This window comes from Pteropus vampyrus, unplaced genomic scaffold (genome assembly GCF_000151845.1).
Source record: "Pteropus vampyrus isolate Shadow unplaced genomic scaffold, Pvam_2.0 Scaffold74, whole genome shotgun sequence".
NCBI lineage: Eukaryota > Metazoa > Chordata > Mammalia > Chiroptera > Pteropodidae > Pteropus > Pteropus vampyrus.
Window position 1 is genome coordinate 2,466,713 of NW_011888855.1, and position 15,740 is coordinate 2,482,452.

The window sequence follows — 15,740 nt, forward strand, 5'->3', positions numbered from 1 at the left end:
TGTGTGTGTGTGTGTGTGTGGTGTAAAAGAGAAGGCGGGGGAGCTGCTTTGTTCCTTTGTGTTGATGTGTCATTTCGAGAGTGGCATCTGAGTACAGCAGAGGGATCTGGTCTCATGCCAGTTGGAGCATCCTCGGGCTCATGAATAATGGACGAGTCTGATGGGGCAGCCTCACTTGCCTTTGTTGCCCACTGTAGACAAAGGGAGACATGGATCTCTCTGTTTTGCCAAATAACAACCATCCTGACAAATTCCTGCAGCTTGATGTGAAGTCCTTAATGAGGAGCTCGGCCCTTCTTCAGGCCAGCCTGGCACGGTTTCCGGGTGGCAGCTACCCTGCGGCACAATGCTGGCAAAACGTCGTCTATTCACAGGTGAGACCTGGGAGCACGTAAAAATGGGGCGGGGGCCCCTGTTTTCCTCGCTATCTGCCGTTTCATCATTTGCACAAAAGGAAGGCTACAGGGAACCACATAGAACAAGGGAGCTGCTCACTCTTGCCCTAGAGAAAGGGTCTTTCGCTCTTCCTTAACATAAGGAGACTTTCTCTGATCACACTATAAGATATGTGAATTCTCCTCGCCGCCCCCCCGCCCCGCCCCATGTATTTCCCTCCAAGCACGAGCTTCTCAGCGCATCCTCATTTTCGAGTTTGCCTAGGCCTCATTTTACTCCTTTCCTTTAGAATTTTCCAAACCAATTGTTACATTGGCAAATAAGGGTCCAGGGTGAAACCTTCTTTTAGCTTTTGGTGTATTCTAAGCCCGAAGCATCAGAAGGTTAGTCAGGGGCTCAGCTCATTTAGACTGGCTCCCTTTCATTTCATGCAGAGAAGACTCAGCAGAAAAATGGAAACTTAATGGTGGAAGGAAAGAATACAGAGGAAACTCTCCACCTTGGAAAGGTGCTGGTTATTATTTTAGATTCTCGTATTTTCCACACATGTCCATGTGGACAGGACATTCCAATCCAACCTTCAGACCCAAATGCAGACTTTATTTCTTGCTTTATTTCTTCTTTTGCATCTTCCCTCTTTTTGCTGACCAGAAGAGAAGAATAAAACTGTGATGAGTTCCATGTGCTGGAATACACATAAAGGCCCCGACTGTTGCATTGCTCATGAAACAGGAATAATCTTTGTTTTAAGATGTGAGGGCTAATGGGGTTAAGGGTTAGTGCATTTAGAAACAGGAAGAAGCATTTCATTTCAGAACAGATGTGACTGACCTACAAGCCCCTGCAAGTCATTAAATTCTTTGGAGTGGTTCAAATTCCCTGAACAGAAATTTTTCTTTTAAGAAACAGTTGCTACTCATGAGTCTTTGTGTAAAGTGACTCCTTTGTGGTGCATTTTGTGGGCTCCTCGGGACCTTTATCATGAGGTCATTCAAAATCAAGTACACTCAAATGATTATGTAAGTGTCTCCTCCACCTATAAGGGTTTTAATTTATCTCCATGGTAAGGCAGCCTATTATGACAACTGACTTTTTGAAAATTTTGCATCTTTCCCATGTGTAACCCTCAAAACCCTTCTGCCCATCCATATGTACCTTTTCGGTGGCTGTTTTGTGTTTTGTTTAGTTTTAAACTAGTGCAATGTAATTCTTCCCTTTTCATCTTTACTGTTTATATCGTGGAATAAAATGATTCAAAAATCAGTTCAGAAAACCTTGGCCATCCTATGCTATGAAGTTTAGTCTAAGAAAACATCCAATAAATGCCTTTGAGGCTGGAACACGTTGATCTAACATCTTTTGTTTGGTACTAGAGTTGACCTATTTCCTTCATGTGGAACTTCACAGTTTCAAGCTCTGTCGAATGTTGTTCCTAAACCTGAATAAAATGCAAATTTTTAAAGGATATCTTTTTCCGACAAGCTCTAAAGGGTGGAAATAGTTATTTGAGAAAAAAGCCAAGGAGGTAAAAATCTGCTTCATATGTCATTGAATAGGTTATTGGTAATCGTAAACTGCAGATAAACTTGACTTCATTATCCTTTTACCCTAAAAAGAGACATTAAATGACTGAATAAAGACCATTTTACTATTGAAATGACACATGGAAGGGGGACTAGATCAATTACAAAATCAGATAGTTGGGTAAGTGTGGCATATCTTATGAGTAACAATAATTATATTCACTACTTCAGATTGTAATGTGTCAATAAGTAATTCTTCTCTCATCTGGATCTGGAAATATGAGTGATGTATTCATTGGATAAAAAATAAATCTAAAAGAAGTGGACATATGAAAGTTTTAAGTAGTTGTAATGATGCCTGGAAGAAGACACTGAATACACTGTATGTACTGTATTATTGGGATATATAACATGGCAGCTGTCAAATAAATCTTAACTTGCATCCCTCGCTCTGTTAGGAAGACATTAAGCAAATGGGAAGAACATTGAATAAAGAGGTCAGAAACTTGGTTTCTGTGTCAGATCCAGGGTAAGACAGTTTGAATCATCTATTATGGCTCTTATTCAGTCCATGCCTCAGTATTTCCAGTTGCAAAATTAAGATGATATTCATTTTACATATTTCCTTAAAAGTGAGAGCAAATAAAATGATGTAAAAATAATTGAGAAAAGGAGTTTCCTATAAAAGTACAAGAATTGTGTAGTATTATTATTAACCATTTGCCAATATTCCAAAATGTGTTGAAGTTATCCTTTCATTAGAATTTGGAAAACAGCAGACATCATAACTTGCATTTTTAAATTTATACTGTAGATGGAAGGGTGTGTGTGTGTACATGGTGGTGTTGGAGGATGTACTCAGTACCTCTGTCAAGCTATGTGGCTAATTCAAACAGTAGCTTTTATATTCACTTGAAATCCACACAGACTTCAGAGTTGTGTTAACTTCTCCTTTGGTCCCACATCACTCAGATGCATGGTGTTTGAGACTCAGACTACCTCATAGTATGTCAAAGGACTTAACCTATAAACATGGCCTTCAAAATTGGCGCTAACTCAGTAGTTAAAACAAAAATCCCCTAGATCCCAAAGATGAAGTTGATTTCTTAAATATACAGATCATATTTATAGCCATGATTTATATTTAAGCTATTTCAAAATTCACAGCTCACTTTCAGAGGAAATTCTCTATGCCATTTTTACATGCACTAAAGCAATATGGCACATAAAGAAAAGTAGGCACTGCTGTCCTCAACTGTGCCTCCTGCCCTGGGCGCTGTCAGCTTCCTTCTGTGCATACACACACAGGTCACCCATATTTGCAGAGAGAGAGTAAGAGCAAATATTTCTTGATTCCACTAAATTTATAACTCCTCCTTAGATTCTTTCACTAGAGAAATAAAGAAACTTCACAGTAAATTTCATCTCAGCGCTGAGCCACCTTTCTCCACAATCTAATGTTTCTGGTTGTTAAAACTATTTGGGGCATGTACCTGATGAAGGCCCTTGGAATTGTATGCCAAATATTTCTGCCAATCCCTTTATAAAATGAGGTAATGAAAGGAAAAAGCTGATTTTTAAAATTTTATTTAACTGATAAAATGTTTTTCAGATATCGTGGTGGGCCTTTTTTTTTTTTTTTTTTCTGATTAGCAGTTAGACTTCAGAATCTTTTCTGACTAATCTCTTTGTTATATCTTTTCCTGGCTGCTATCACATCTGTTTCAGAACCCAGGAACATTCCATACTAAACCTGTGAGCCGGAGCGAAAGGCCAAGGGTAAGAGGCTGTTCTTTCCTTGACTTCTAGACGAGGTCCTTTAATGGGTTTATTTCCTAATCACCTTTACTCACTTGAATGTTGTATGCCCATGAAAAAGATACGGATTCGGTGAATACCCAGCCAGGCTTCTCCACTCTGACACAGGCTATCATTCTGTTTAATGTATACACATGCACACATTATTATTATGTATATAATTCTTCCTTTCTGAATGGGAAAAATGAAAGACACAGCAGTCACTATTCCAAAGTAATTCTGAGATCCCCCTGGGAATAGTGTGTTGTGGGCTCCTTCTTGGAAGGTGGAGAAGCTTGATTAGACCACGATTCTGCTTTTTCGGAGACCTTCTGTTGCACTGTCCTCTGGAGTCCCTGGTTCCACCCTCTGGGAAACATCACTCTGTTCATCGTTGTCTTTTGCCATGTCAGAAGTGGGCTGTCCTTCAAGGAAGTGTAGACTTCAAAGCTTACTCATGGATATTTGGAGGCCTGGGGTGGTTGTAGTTTTGTTTTTTAATTTCAAGCAATCGATAGCTTTTGAGTGTAAGTTCCTTTGGTAATACATATCTTGCAAAAATTAGTAAGCTATGTATTAATGTAATCTTATCTATATACTTGAAGTCAATTCTCTATGTCAATAAGCACATCTAAAGTTCTTTGAATGCATAACTCTTAAGTATGCTTTCATGCCTTGCTTTTCTGCCTTCTGCCTTATCTGTTGACTCAATGACAATCACCTGAAAGCTGTCAGGAATAATAGTTGTGAACCCACACACTTCATATGATCTTTACCCTGAGTTACTTCATTTAGCTGAGAAATTTCAATAGAATTTGTTGGCTCGATGCTTTAAAAAAAAAAAATCTGTATCTTAGTATTTGGGGTCTATAAATAGATTTTCAGCGATAGAAGGCACCATGTTTCTAGACTGTCTTTATTCTTTTTTTTCTTTTTGCAAATGGTCCAGTTCTTTCTCTAATCTCACCTCTTTCTTATATTACTCCAATGCTCTGCTTCTTGTAATATCATTATATGTACACAAATGCTCTGATAATTTACAAATATTTCTCCTAGAGCAACAGGTGATTAGATTCTAATGGCCACAGATAATACTTAAACCAAATATGTTTCATCGTATGATGTGAATAGCCATCATTCCGCTTCATTCCGAAAGAGATAATGTCACATTATCCCTTTCCACTTCTTGACTGCTGCTTAGCCAATGCCACACATTTATAGAATTTCAATATACTGCTTCCTGTTTTAGAGAGGAAAGGCTAGGCTAAACTATGATGACAAATACCCCACAGAATATCAATAACTATAAAGAAAAAAATTCTTGCTTATGAAAAGTCTGAGGAATGGCAGATGTGTTTTGAGCCAGCTCTTTTCCAAGCAGTAACCAGGGCTTCCTGTTCTTTATTCTTGTATCTCTTCCATCTTGGAACTCTTGTTACAGTGACACAGCAGAAGGAAAGGAAGCCAAAAATATTATGGGAGATCTCAAAGGTCACATTTGTAAGTGATCTCTGTTACTTTTGTCCACGTATCAATTAGAAAAGAGCAAGTCCCAGTTTAAATTTGAGACAGACTAGGAAAGACAGTTACCCTATGTACTCAAGAAGAGAAAAAACTGGTAAACATTTAACCAGTCTCTACAACACCCAGACTTCATTTGCTTATATTTGCCTGTTATATTTTTTTACATTCATTTATTCATTCTTTCTGAGTCCTTTTATTTTAGGCATTTCTTTTATAAACATTATATAATTGAATTTAATGTTTAATCTCTGTCATTTAAAAAGAGGATTTAGTCTATTTACATTTAATGTGAGTATTTCTAAAATTTTTCTATTTTCCTGAGGTTTCCTCCCCCCATATATTTTGTTTCATTTTTCTTGTCTTGTTTTCAATGTTCTCTTATTTTTTTTCCTACTGTTCTACTGAATTAAGCAGTAAGTGGAATATTTGCAATTAAGCAATAATTGGAAGAATTATCCCTCTTCCAATTAAGCAATAATTCCTCTACTTTTTAGTAATATATCCTCTCTATGAAATTATTTCTTAAAGTGTCCTCATCAAAAAGTATTTGTTAAATTATTACTGTTCAGTGTTTTAGTTGTCTCTTATTTTAAAATTCACAAATTAGTGATTATTATTTTTATTTTACCATGAAATTAATGCTTGCTTAGATTTATACACATATTTATTGTTTTTTTTTTTTCTTGCTCGGCATTCTTTTTTTTTTCTTTATTTTTTGCATCTTAATCTTTTCTTCCAGTATCAATTTTCTTCTGCCTGAACTACATTTTTTTAGAGATTCTTTCTTTACTGGTTTATTAAATGTGAACTCTCAGTTTTTGTTTGTCTGAATATGTCTTCTATTTCACTCTTTTTATTAAATGATAATTTCCTTATATATAAATGGTATAAGTAATAATTAAAGCATATAAAGAATAAATGGATTAAGTAATGGTTAATGCCAAAAAGTCTAGGTAACCTTTAAAGTATTACTTTCCTTATATAAATATTTAAAATAAAAATTATCTTAGAGTCCATATAACTAAAATAATGGAATTACTGTTGAGTTTCTTTTGCTAAATATAATATCTAAAATGTAGACGAGGATTGGAATCAAATATATGCTTTTTTCCTCAAGTTACTTGAAGATATTTATCAAAATAAAAATGAATTTCAACCATAATTAGTATTTTTATCCAGCCATCAAATTCTTAATAAAGTTATTCTATTAATTTTCTATTCACATGTCTTTCAGGCATGAAATTGTCCTGCAATGCAAAAATAAGTGTTTTAGGAGAAACCTCTGATTTTCAAGAATGGGATTTAGAATTAAGGGCTTGAATGTTCTTTTTAGAATGTAGCTCTGATTATTTTGCTATCATTTGTATATTAGTTTTTCAAGGTCCTTCTACATTGTTATATAGTACATTATTTTTTCTTGACCCCCGAAACCGTTTTTTATTTATAGATCTTCCTTATTTAAGAAGCTCAAGGAATAGAGTAGCAGGCAAAAAACCTGACAAAGCTAATTTATCAATGTCAGAAGAATTATCCCTCTTCCAAGATGATCAAAGATGTCTAGCCTTAAAGAAAAAGACTTGAGTCAGAGTTATGCTAATCTGAAACGATCTAAATTTCATATCAAATTGTTTTTCCTCAATTCAGAAACATTTTTATGAGGTCATCCATCTTAAAGAAAAATGCTAAGTCAAGACAATTTATTTTATTGTAAGCTTCAGTATTATAGAATATAAATTGATATTGAGCAGACCAATAACCTAAAATCAGGGAAGAACTCCAAGTTGATTTCCAATTATGTAAAAAATGTATGGAATAAGAAAATCAGGGAAACCTAAGGCCAAAGAGAATGTGAATGGTTTTATATAGATGATTGAGACTACCAGCCATTTCAGAAGGAAACTATATGTAATATTAATCTACAACTTAGCTTATATAAATGCATATTTAATGTGACCTACATACATACCCCAATAGATGCTGAGGGAATCAATGTATTAATGATCATAAATATGACTTAGAGGAATACTAACTTTCTCCATTTAGGAAGGCTGAAATATTTGAAACACATTTATTGGAAAATTGCTATAAATTAATGAAATTTGTCACCAGTTTTTAAGGATTAAACCTAAGGTTTTTTAAAATTAACTTATGTGGAATTGATACCCATGATAAATGAGGCACTACTCTATAAGCTTTTGTTTCTTCTCAATTTTATTGGCCAGTGAACAAATTTTAATATAAAAATTTTCTACTTTCATGATAGTTTTGTAGTCATAGAAAAAAAAAGTGAAGTAAAAAATCTGAGGTCAAACTAGACACTGAAAAGCACACATAATATAATCCCATTTGCATAAAATACAAAATGAGTCCAAACAGGACTATGCTGTTAAATTGGGGGACCTGGTCATCCTTGGAGGGGAGGGGATAGTGACCGGAAGGGAGCATGAGGTGTGCTGGTGATAGTCCGTTTCTTGGTAGAATCTTAGGTTGATTTGGTTTATGAAAATTTATTGAGCTATACATTTCTGATATGCGCACGTTTCTACATGTATATTATGCTTCAATAAAAAGTTTTTAAAAATCTGAGAGCCATCTAACAGCCAGCCGATCTGTAGGCATATATAGGAGTACGATGCTAAGTTAGTACAGTTCTCCAAGCTATCTGAAATAAGAGTCCCAAGAGGCCTGTCTACAAAATGCCTTTTAATCTTGACTTCACTGGATTCATACAGCAATGTTAAATGTTATTCTTATCAGTCATGGAATGCGCAAAGAGAAAGAAGTAAAACATCATTAAATTTCAGTGCAAGTGAGCTGGTAAAAATGGCTTTGTTCAGACTTTGACTTTTGAATTAATAAAACAGTATTCTTTCTTTGTAGTTATAAAATAGCGTTTTAATGCATGATTACTGAAGCTGAACAAGATCACAGGAAAGAAAGAATTCGATTAATGATAGGATTCTAGGTCGAACTGGATTCTAGATTCCTTTCCTCATTCATTGTCCTGATCTCGTGGGTTTCTAGACAGAATCAACAAATTTTCAGGCACGGTTATTTCACATGACGTTCTCTGCCATCAGTGACCCCTTAGTAAGAGGAGCCCTGTCTCTGCCTCCTAACAGAGAGAAAAAAAGAATTTGACTGCTCAACGAATGAGGGGGTCCAGTGCAGAGGGCACCATCTCTGCAGAGAGCCCCCCACCGCCCCTGTCATCAGTTCTGAGGAATAACCCACTATATGGTGACATAAGTTTGAAGGAAGCTATGGAAGAAAGAAAGAAGAATCCTTCGTGGACCATCGAGGAATATGACAGGCGCTCCCTGCACACAAACCTTTCTGGGCATCTGAAGGTACTCGAGGCAAAGAACCAGCTCCTTCAATTGATGAGGGAGATCAGTTAAATAATCCTGAAAGACATGGATATTGAGGTTACTCTTCCCCAGGTGCCACATCTCCAGGTTTCAGGTCATTTTGTCCTGTGGTTTCCCTTTATTATTCCCCATCATTATTTGCATTTTTTAATTCGTTTTGAGTTTTACAATTTCAGCAATTACTGCCATCAGTGCAGTGTACAGAAGAAAAAATGATGGCACAGAAGAAAGGTTTACCAGGAAGGTAAACCTTTTTCTGAAAATTAATTTGCCAGGTTATGTATGTTTTCCCCTAGTTTGTGATCATTTATGTTCATGAATACTTAGGAATCCCTTAATCTACATTTATTCAACAATATTTATTAAATGTTGTCTTCAGCACTGTGCAAGGCAGTTCTCATCAAAGATCATTTTATTTCAAGCCCACTCAATGATTTAAGATTGCAGATTTACATTTTGGACTCTTTCCTGTGTCTCAGTAACAAAACAAAACAAAAGCATTTCAACACAGGAAAAGTATGCAATGAACTCATTCACCCAGCTTAAACCCGACTTAAGTTTTTTTTCTTTTTTTCCTCCTGGTGTCACCCATCACATAGAAGATCTAGAAATACCTGAAAAGCAGGGAGAGTGGCCCTCTGTTTTCTGAGTGCCCTGGATTCCTGCTCAGTCTCTGCTGCCCTAGAGCCAGGAAGCCCTGGCATTCCAAGTACCCTTCATTAAACAATGTGTACCTATTCTTAGCCCCCTACCTTAAGCACCTCAAGCTATTTTTCTTTTGTAGAGGACAGCATTATGTCCCCTTAAAATCTTACACTTTTAAAAATCTCAAATATGCACTACTTGAAATAACTTGTCCAGTGTCTTTGAAGGTTCTTAACCTACTAGCATATTTAATGTATTTCCTTAACGCAGCCTCTTTTCCAGAAAAGTTTCCATACCAGACACTCCCCCATAGCAACAATAACCATGTTTTTTTTTTTTTGATCAGGAGTCTGAAGCTCAGGACCTCTAAGAAGTTGCCTTCTACAAAGCGGGCAAAATGTTTTGATTTATTTCACAAACATTTCTTGACTATATCCTAGAGCCCCTTCCTTCCTCTTTGTTTACAAGGGGACTATAAAGATGACTGTTACTGTCCCTGTCCTCAAAAAGTTCATCTAACTGAGCAAAGTAGCAAATGAAAGCTATAGAACAAGACAGGAAGTGACAAGCTGTAGGAAGAGCACGGTGATGGCAATGGCGGTAGAGAGTGATGTGCGGATTCAGAGAAGGACAAGATCACATTGGATTATTTAAAAAAAAAAGTTAGCTCATGCTGGGCTTGAAGAATGTGTAGAATTCTGAAAGACAGAGATGGTTTGTACAAGTGGGGAGATTCTTCTCTCAGGAGGATCAAGAGAAAAGCTATAAATATGAGAAAGTGAGAGAGTTTGTCAGAATAATAAACAGTCCGCTTTTGTCAGAGCTACAGTTGAAGTCATAGAATAATGGGCAAAATAAAGTGAAAAAGTACACTAAAAGAAAATGTTCGTATGCAAGGCTAAGGCTATTGAACATTATTGGCAAAGAGGAATAATGTTTTGCTGTTGGATAATTCCATGAATTATGCTTAGGAAGATCAAATGTGACCATATTGGATATATTGCTTCACTCAAACCAGGTGTGCTCTCTCCCCTCATCCTCTGCATGCAGTTCATTCACCCCAAAGCAGTGGTCCCTTGGGTCACAGGCCTATTGACAGACCTCACGATGCTATTCTTCAGTACCGACTTCTCTTGAAGGATGTTCTGGAAGTCAGATGTTTGTTTTCATGATAATTTCTTCCTATACCTCATTAATTCAACTTCTTTCGTCGCCATCCCTATCTATAGCTCATAATTAGCGGGTGGAGCCCCTAACTTATCTTCTGAAAACTTTTCACCACTTAATGGGCTGTAAAAGTTCAAAGTTCTTTCAACTGCTCTCATTTTTTGAAATTGCTAAGAGTTTATAAACAAGAAAGCAGAAAAGAAGCTCCCTATTTAGTTACCAAGCAGGCTCTGAGCAGGGTGGATGAGAAGGCGGTCTCCATTACAGAATTAAACTTGCAGGCAACATGCAGGCCTCTGGTGACACAAAGTGAAGGTTGAGAGTCAAGTAGTCAAGGATTTTTAAATCATCTCTCCCTCTGCGCAGGTCATCCAATTTTTACTCTAGTATTTTAGCTTTTCTAAAAAGGAAGACATTGAAATTAGTACAATGTGATGGAAGAATTATATTGTTGTGACCAGAATCCACCCAGCTCTCTACAGGCATGTACATGGCTGTCTCAGCTGTGCATTGGTAAGTCTGAAGCTAGTTCAGTGTCCCCTGAGGCTGGCCATGGAAACTGGCTGACTTCACTGAGGCTAGAGAGTTAAGAGCAGGGTGGGCAGACCAGCTGTAAGCTGTTGTAATCATCCAGATGAGAAATAACGATGCCTGAAGTGAGTTTGTGAAAGCAGAGATTCCACATTCACCGTAAATTTGTTGTATGTTTATTAGATGCCAAGCGTGGACACTGAATCTTTAGCACTAAAACATAGCAGGAGATAGTATAAGAAAACATTTTTTATATGTACGAACAGTAGCTTGCAGGTAATTTATTGAACATAGGCAGTTGAAGACAGTTCTGCAGGGCTGCAAGGAAGATGAGGCCAGTGGAAGAAGTAGAGGCGTGGGAGGGAACAGGGGCTGATGTAGGAAGGGGTACATAGGGTCCTTTTTTCAGGAGATCAGACAGTGCCAAAGTCTCTGCACACTGGACATGCTGTCACCCTCCACAAGGGGAACCAGCAGCTGAGAAGCATGGAAGGGACCCTTGACTTTTACTCACTAACCTCCTCCATAGAAGTCAGCTTCTGGATTTACTGAAAAACTCACCAGATATGTTTCTCCTTACCATGCTGAAAAAAATCAAACTTCTAAGGCTCATCTAAAGTAAGGAATTTAAATTTTATTTCAACTCACTAACTTGATTGACACACTCTATTTATGAGATGTAAGAGACAAAAACGTGGCAGAAACACTCTGGTGTTTCTGACCCTCCAAGGTGAGCAATATTGTCAATAAATCATGCAGGCCTCCTCATGAATTCTCACACAGACTTGCTGATTGGGCTGCAAGGAATCCTAGTCAGCCAAGAGGCTATACCTGCATGTTTGTGCCATTCAGGGAAGCCTAGCTCTCTCGTATTTGAACCAGGACACTTATACCTCACCCAGGTCATGGTGATTATGAATATGGACCTTCAGTACTTCTGGCAGAATCTTCTTTTGCAGTCTTGGTTAGTCCGTGACATTGATTGATCACTGACTGATCCTATTCTCCATGTAATTTCTTTTTAGGAAAATCCCAATGACCTACGGTTTTGGTTGGGAGACATGTACACGCCAGGTTTTGATACCTTACTGAAAAAGGAAGAGGAACAAGAGAAGCATTCGAAATACCGTCGTATAGGTCTGATTTTGCTCCTTGTTGCCTGCATCTTGGTTTCCATAGTGACTATTAGCACCTTTTTCATCTAAAGAAACTGCCACAGATATAGCCACTTGAACTTTCTTAAAAATCTTTCCCAATAAACATTTGCAGAAAAACACGTTCATGCAGTGTGACTATATTGTCGATTGTACATGTTAAAATGTAATTGTCTTGTAGAAAATGTTGCTTGAGATCTGCTCGCTTTCTCTACTTTGTTCTCTGAAAACTGTGTAAGAATTCCAGCCTGAGCTTTGACATTTGGGAAGAAGAAATTCTGTGGATCAAAACCACAGAAAAGTTACTGTGTACAACCAAGAGTAAACAATTTGATAGAGAACAAAACAGCACCAACTATTGTCAACAGTTTTGTCTTAAGGCTCAAACTATATTCACACTGTTTTTAAAACACTGTTACCTTGCCACCCACCCTCCTGTCCTCACTAGGAAAGCTGAGTGGATCATTTTTTTGGCCAACTGCCAGACACAGAGGATAAAAGCTTCTCGTCGTGCTGCCTATTGGGGCGGATTCATGCTCTTTTATCTTCCTTTATTCCTGTTTAAGCCAGAAAAAAAGGGGGGAGGAGGGGAGCTCTCTTCAAAAGTATTGTTATTTTCCCAGTAATCCTTTATAATGCCTCAGTTTCAAGTTGCAAGTTTAGTAGAACTAAACTTGGACAGGCCATAGTTATATAATTAATTACCTTTAGATCCAGCTGCGCTTACTAATTGATCCAAATTGGCTAGTGTGACCCCTGGTGGCAGTCGATAAGTATCACCAGCCATGGCCTGGGAGGAAGGCCTTGGAAAAAAAAGCAGAAGGAATTCTACTGAGAGAATGCGGTTTGATACTAACTGTGCCTTTGCTAAGTCTTGGATGCTGGTAAAAGTATTTTCTGCCAGGAAGGGAGAATATCACCTCCCAGTAGGGCCTGCCTAAGAACTAAATAAGAGACATAGATAAGCGGCTCCTAGTAAATAGTTGCATAGTTCATGGCCGTTGTTACTACCGCTCTGTGCTAGCTTACTGGCACCCCAGGGTTGCCTTACATTGCCTGAGAATACCTGAGGACATGGTTCTGGCCACATTTGAAAAATAAAGTCACCTCCCTTCTCCTTCTCCAAGAATACCCTTCCCTAAGCTCCTCATTCCCACTCCTTTATCTTCTTTCAAGACTCACCCCACCCCAGCCCCAGACTGTCTTGTGAATTAGTCAGCTTTTGTCCTTTGGGGTTGTTGTATTTCTCTTAAAGATACTTGAAATAAAGTACATTAAAAGTGCACCTTTACAATAAAATCGTGCACGAAAATTGTCTTAAGACTCTTTGCAGTCTTTGACCTCTTATTCCTCCTCTCCTAATCCGATTTAGAATTGAGTTAAGGAGAGATGAAGGTCCTGGGAACTTCTTGAGGGCAGGCCTGGTCTCACTGTGGACACCTCACAGACAACCATTTGCTATCACAGTGCCCCTTTAACCTCACACAGTCCAAAATCCACGTATTACTTTTGACTCTATAGTTGGCCCTTTGAATCCGCAGACTGAACTGACCTCAGGTTGAAACAGTATTTTCCATGGTGAGGAATCTGCACCTGGGAATGCGAAAATACTGTTTTCATCTGCAGTTGGTTGAATCTGCAGATGTGAAACCTGTAGATAGGAAGGGCCAACTGTATTTACTGGAAAAAAAAAAATTCACTTAGAAGGTAACCTGCACAGTTCAAACTCATGCTCTTTAAGGGTCAACTGTATTCTGTTTTAGAAGCTTGACTGCTCAACATTTCTTCAAAGGCAGGGGTCCCAACCCTGAAGTCACCCAACCGGTACCTTCTGTGGCCTGTTAGGAACCAGCCGCACAGCAGGTGAGCGGCGAGCGAAGCTTCATCTGTATTTGCAGCCGCTCCCCAGCACTAGCATCACTGCCTCAGCTCCACCTCAGATCATCCGGCATTAGATTCTCATAGGAGCGCCAGTCCCTGGTGCCAAAAAGGCTGGGAACCACTGCTCTAAGGAATTCAATTCCTGTTCAGGTCTCCACAACATTTGGAAAGTGTTTGTGCCACACCAAGTGACTTCGGACTGTCCAACGCCACAGACAGGTAAGGCTCTCAAAAGGCACTGAACAAGGGCCAGCCGTAGAAGTGTGAAGCTGCACACTTGAACTGGCTCCTTGGCCCCCATCTCATTCCTCTTCTCTTCTGTCCAGTCAGGTATCTAGCATTCCCCTGCTTTCTCCAGCCGGACTGTACTCTTATCTATCAGGCATTCATATTTCGGCATGACTGAGTTTATTCCTTTGCTATTGCTCCCTAACTAATCTTCATGTTTAGCCTTTAATGTAACTATAGAATCAAAATATTTTATTGTCCCTCACCGATTAATGTTATGCAACTACATGAGATGGAAAGTCATAAATAGAATACATCTTTGTGTGCACTCAAAATCATATCGTGAAAGCAGTTCTGATTTCTCCTGCAGTATGGGTTTTGAAAATGGTTCAAGCAGGAAAAGCATAATCAGGTCATGGAAAATACAGAGGTGATGGCCCTAAAAAGACTTAAGTTAAAATCTGGGCTTTCTTAAAAAACTCCGATCCAGATTCAGTGAACTAATGTTTTTAAAGCATTTAAATACAATCCTTGGCATATAATAGGTGGTCTATACATAATTGTTATTATCTTCAAAGAAGTGACTATTTTAGTCACTTTAGTCACTTTTTTTCTAAATCGGAATAAGAAAGTCTGGGATCCAAAAATTCTTAAATAATAATGGTTTCAAAGAATAATCTTTCCCAGATTCTTCAGAAGGTGAACCCCCCCCAAAGTTTTGGGTTCATTGTTTTTTTGTTTTTGTATTAGATTAATGAGTGGGAGGCCCAAAAGCAAATGGTATGGCTATTTTCTAGAGGGGAAGAAAAAAATCTATGGATACATTCTTAAACTGCTGCTCTCGTGCTAAAAAAAAAAAAATTTAAATTGTTATATAATCCATTAATGGCTATTCCAATTATATGCATGTTGCTGTCGCCTAGTGGAGAGTTTAGTGAATGGGAAAAATAAATAAATAAAAGGGTCTTTGACTGCTCCATTTATCCAAAGTGCACTCCTGCCATCTGGTGGTGATATTTATTGTACTGGCCCTCAGCCCACAAAGAAGCATTTTATCAAAGGAACATTTTGCAGGTGGAGGCCTAAGTATCCCTCTGTGATGATAAGCACTTTGATTGCGTGGGCAACAACGCCCACCTTCCCTCTTGCAACCAATAATTCTGATACTCTCTCATCTTGCACGAAAAAAGGATTAGACTGGCCTAGAGTCGTGCTGACACTTGAAGGCAGAGCTGAGATCCTTTAGCATAAACTCTGATTCTTGTTACACATAATATGCTAAAGCAAAAGGTGGAAGTATTTATTCTAAGAGATAGCCCATTCCCAGCTTCCCCAAATTATTTAAGATTTTAGGAATATTTAATAATTTACTGCTTGTTTCAGACATGGTATGATCTGAATTTCTGTACTTTGTTTTAGCTCTCCATTGAGAGTGTTTTAGAATATTTTCTATTTTTGTTTTTCCTGTACTCATTGTTTATTATCAGGTGTTGAATTCTCCGTTCATATAACTGAAGAGGTAA

The 15,740-nt window shown here is 38.0% G+C and overlaps 1 protein-coding gene across 1 annotated transcript; it reads left to right on the top strand.

The window, feature by feature from the left end:
- Positions 1-209: 209 nt before the first annotated feature.
- On the top strand, positions 210-12,159 carry KIAA1024L (KIAA1024 like). The gene is made up of 4 exons (XM_023532005.1): positions 210-374; positions 3,648-3,698; positions 8,363-8,590; positions 11,980-12,159. Exons 1-4 carry the CDS (start codon positions 210-212, stop codon positions 12,157-12,159), a joined length of 624 nt encoding a protein of 207 aa, XP_023387773.1.
- The last annotated feature ends 3,581 nt before the right edge of the window (positions 12,160-15,740 follow it).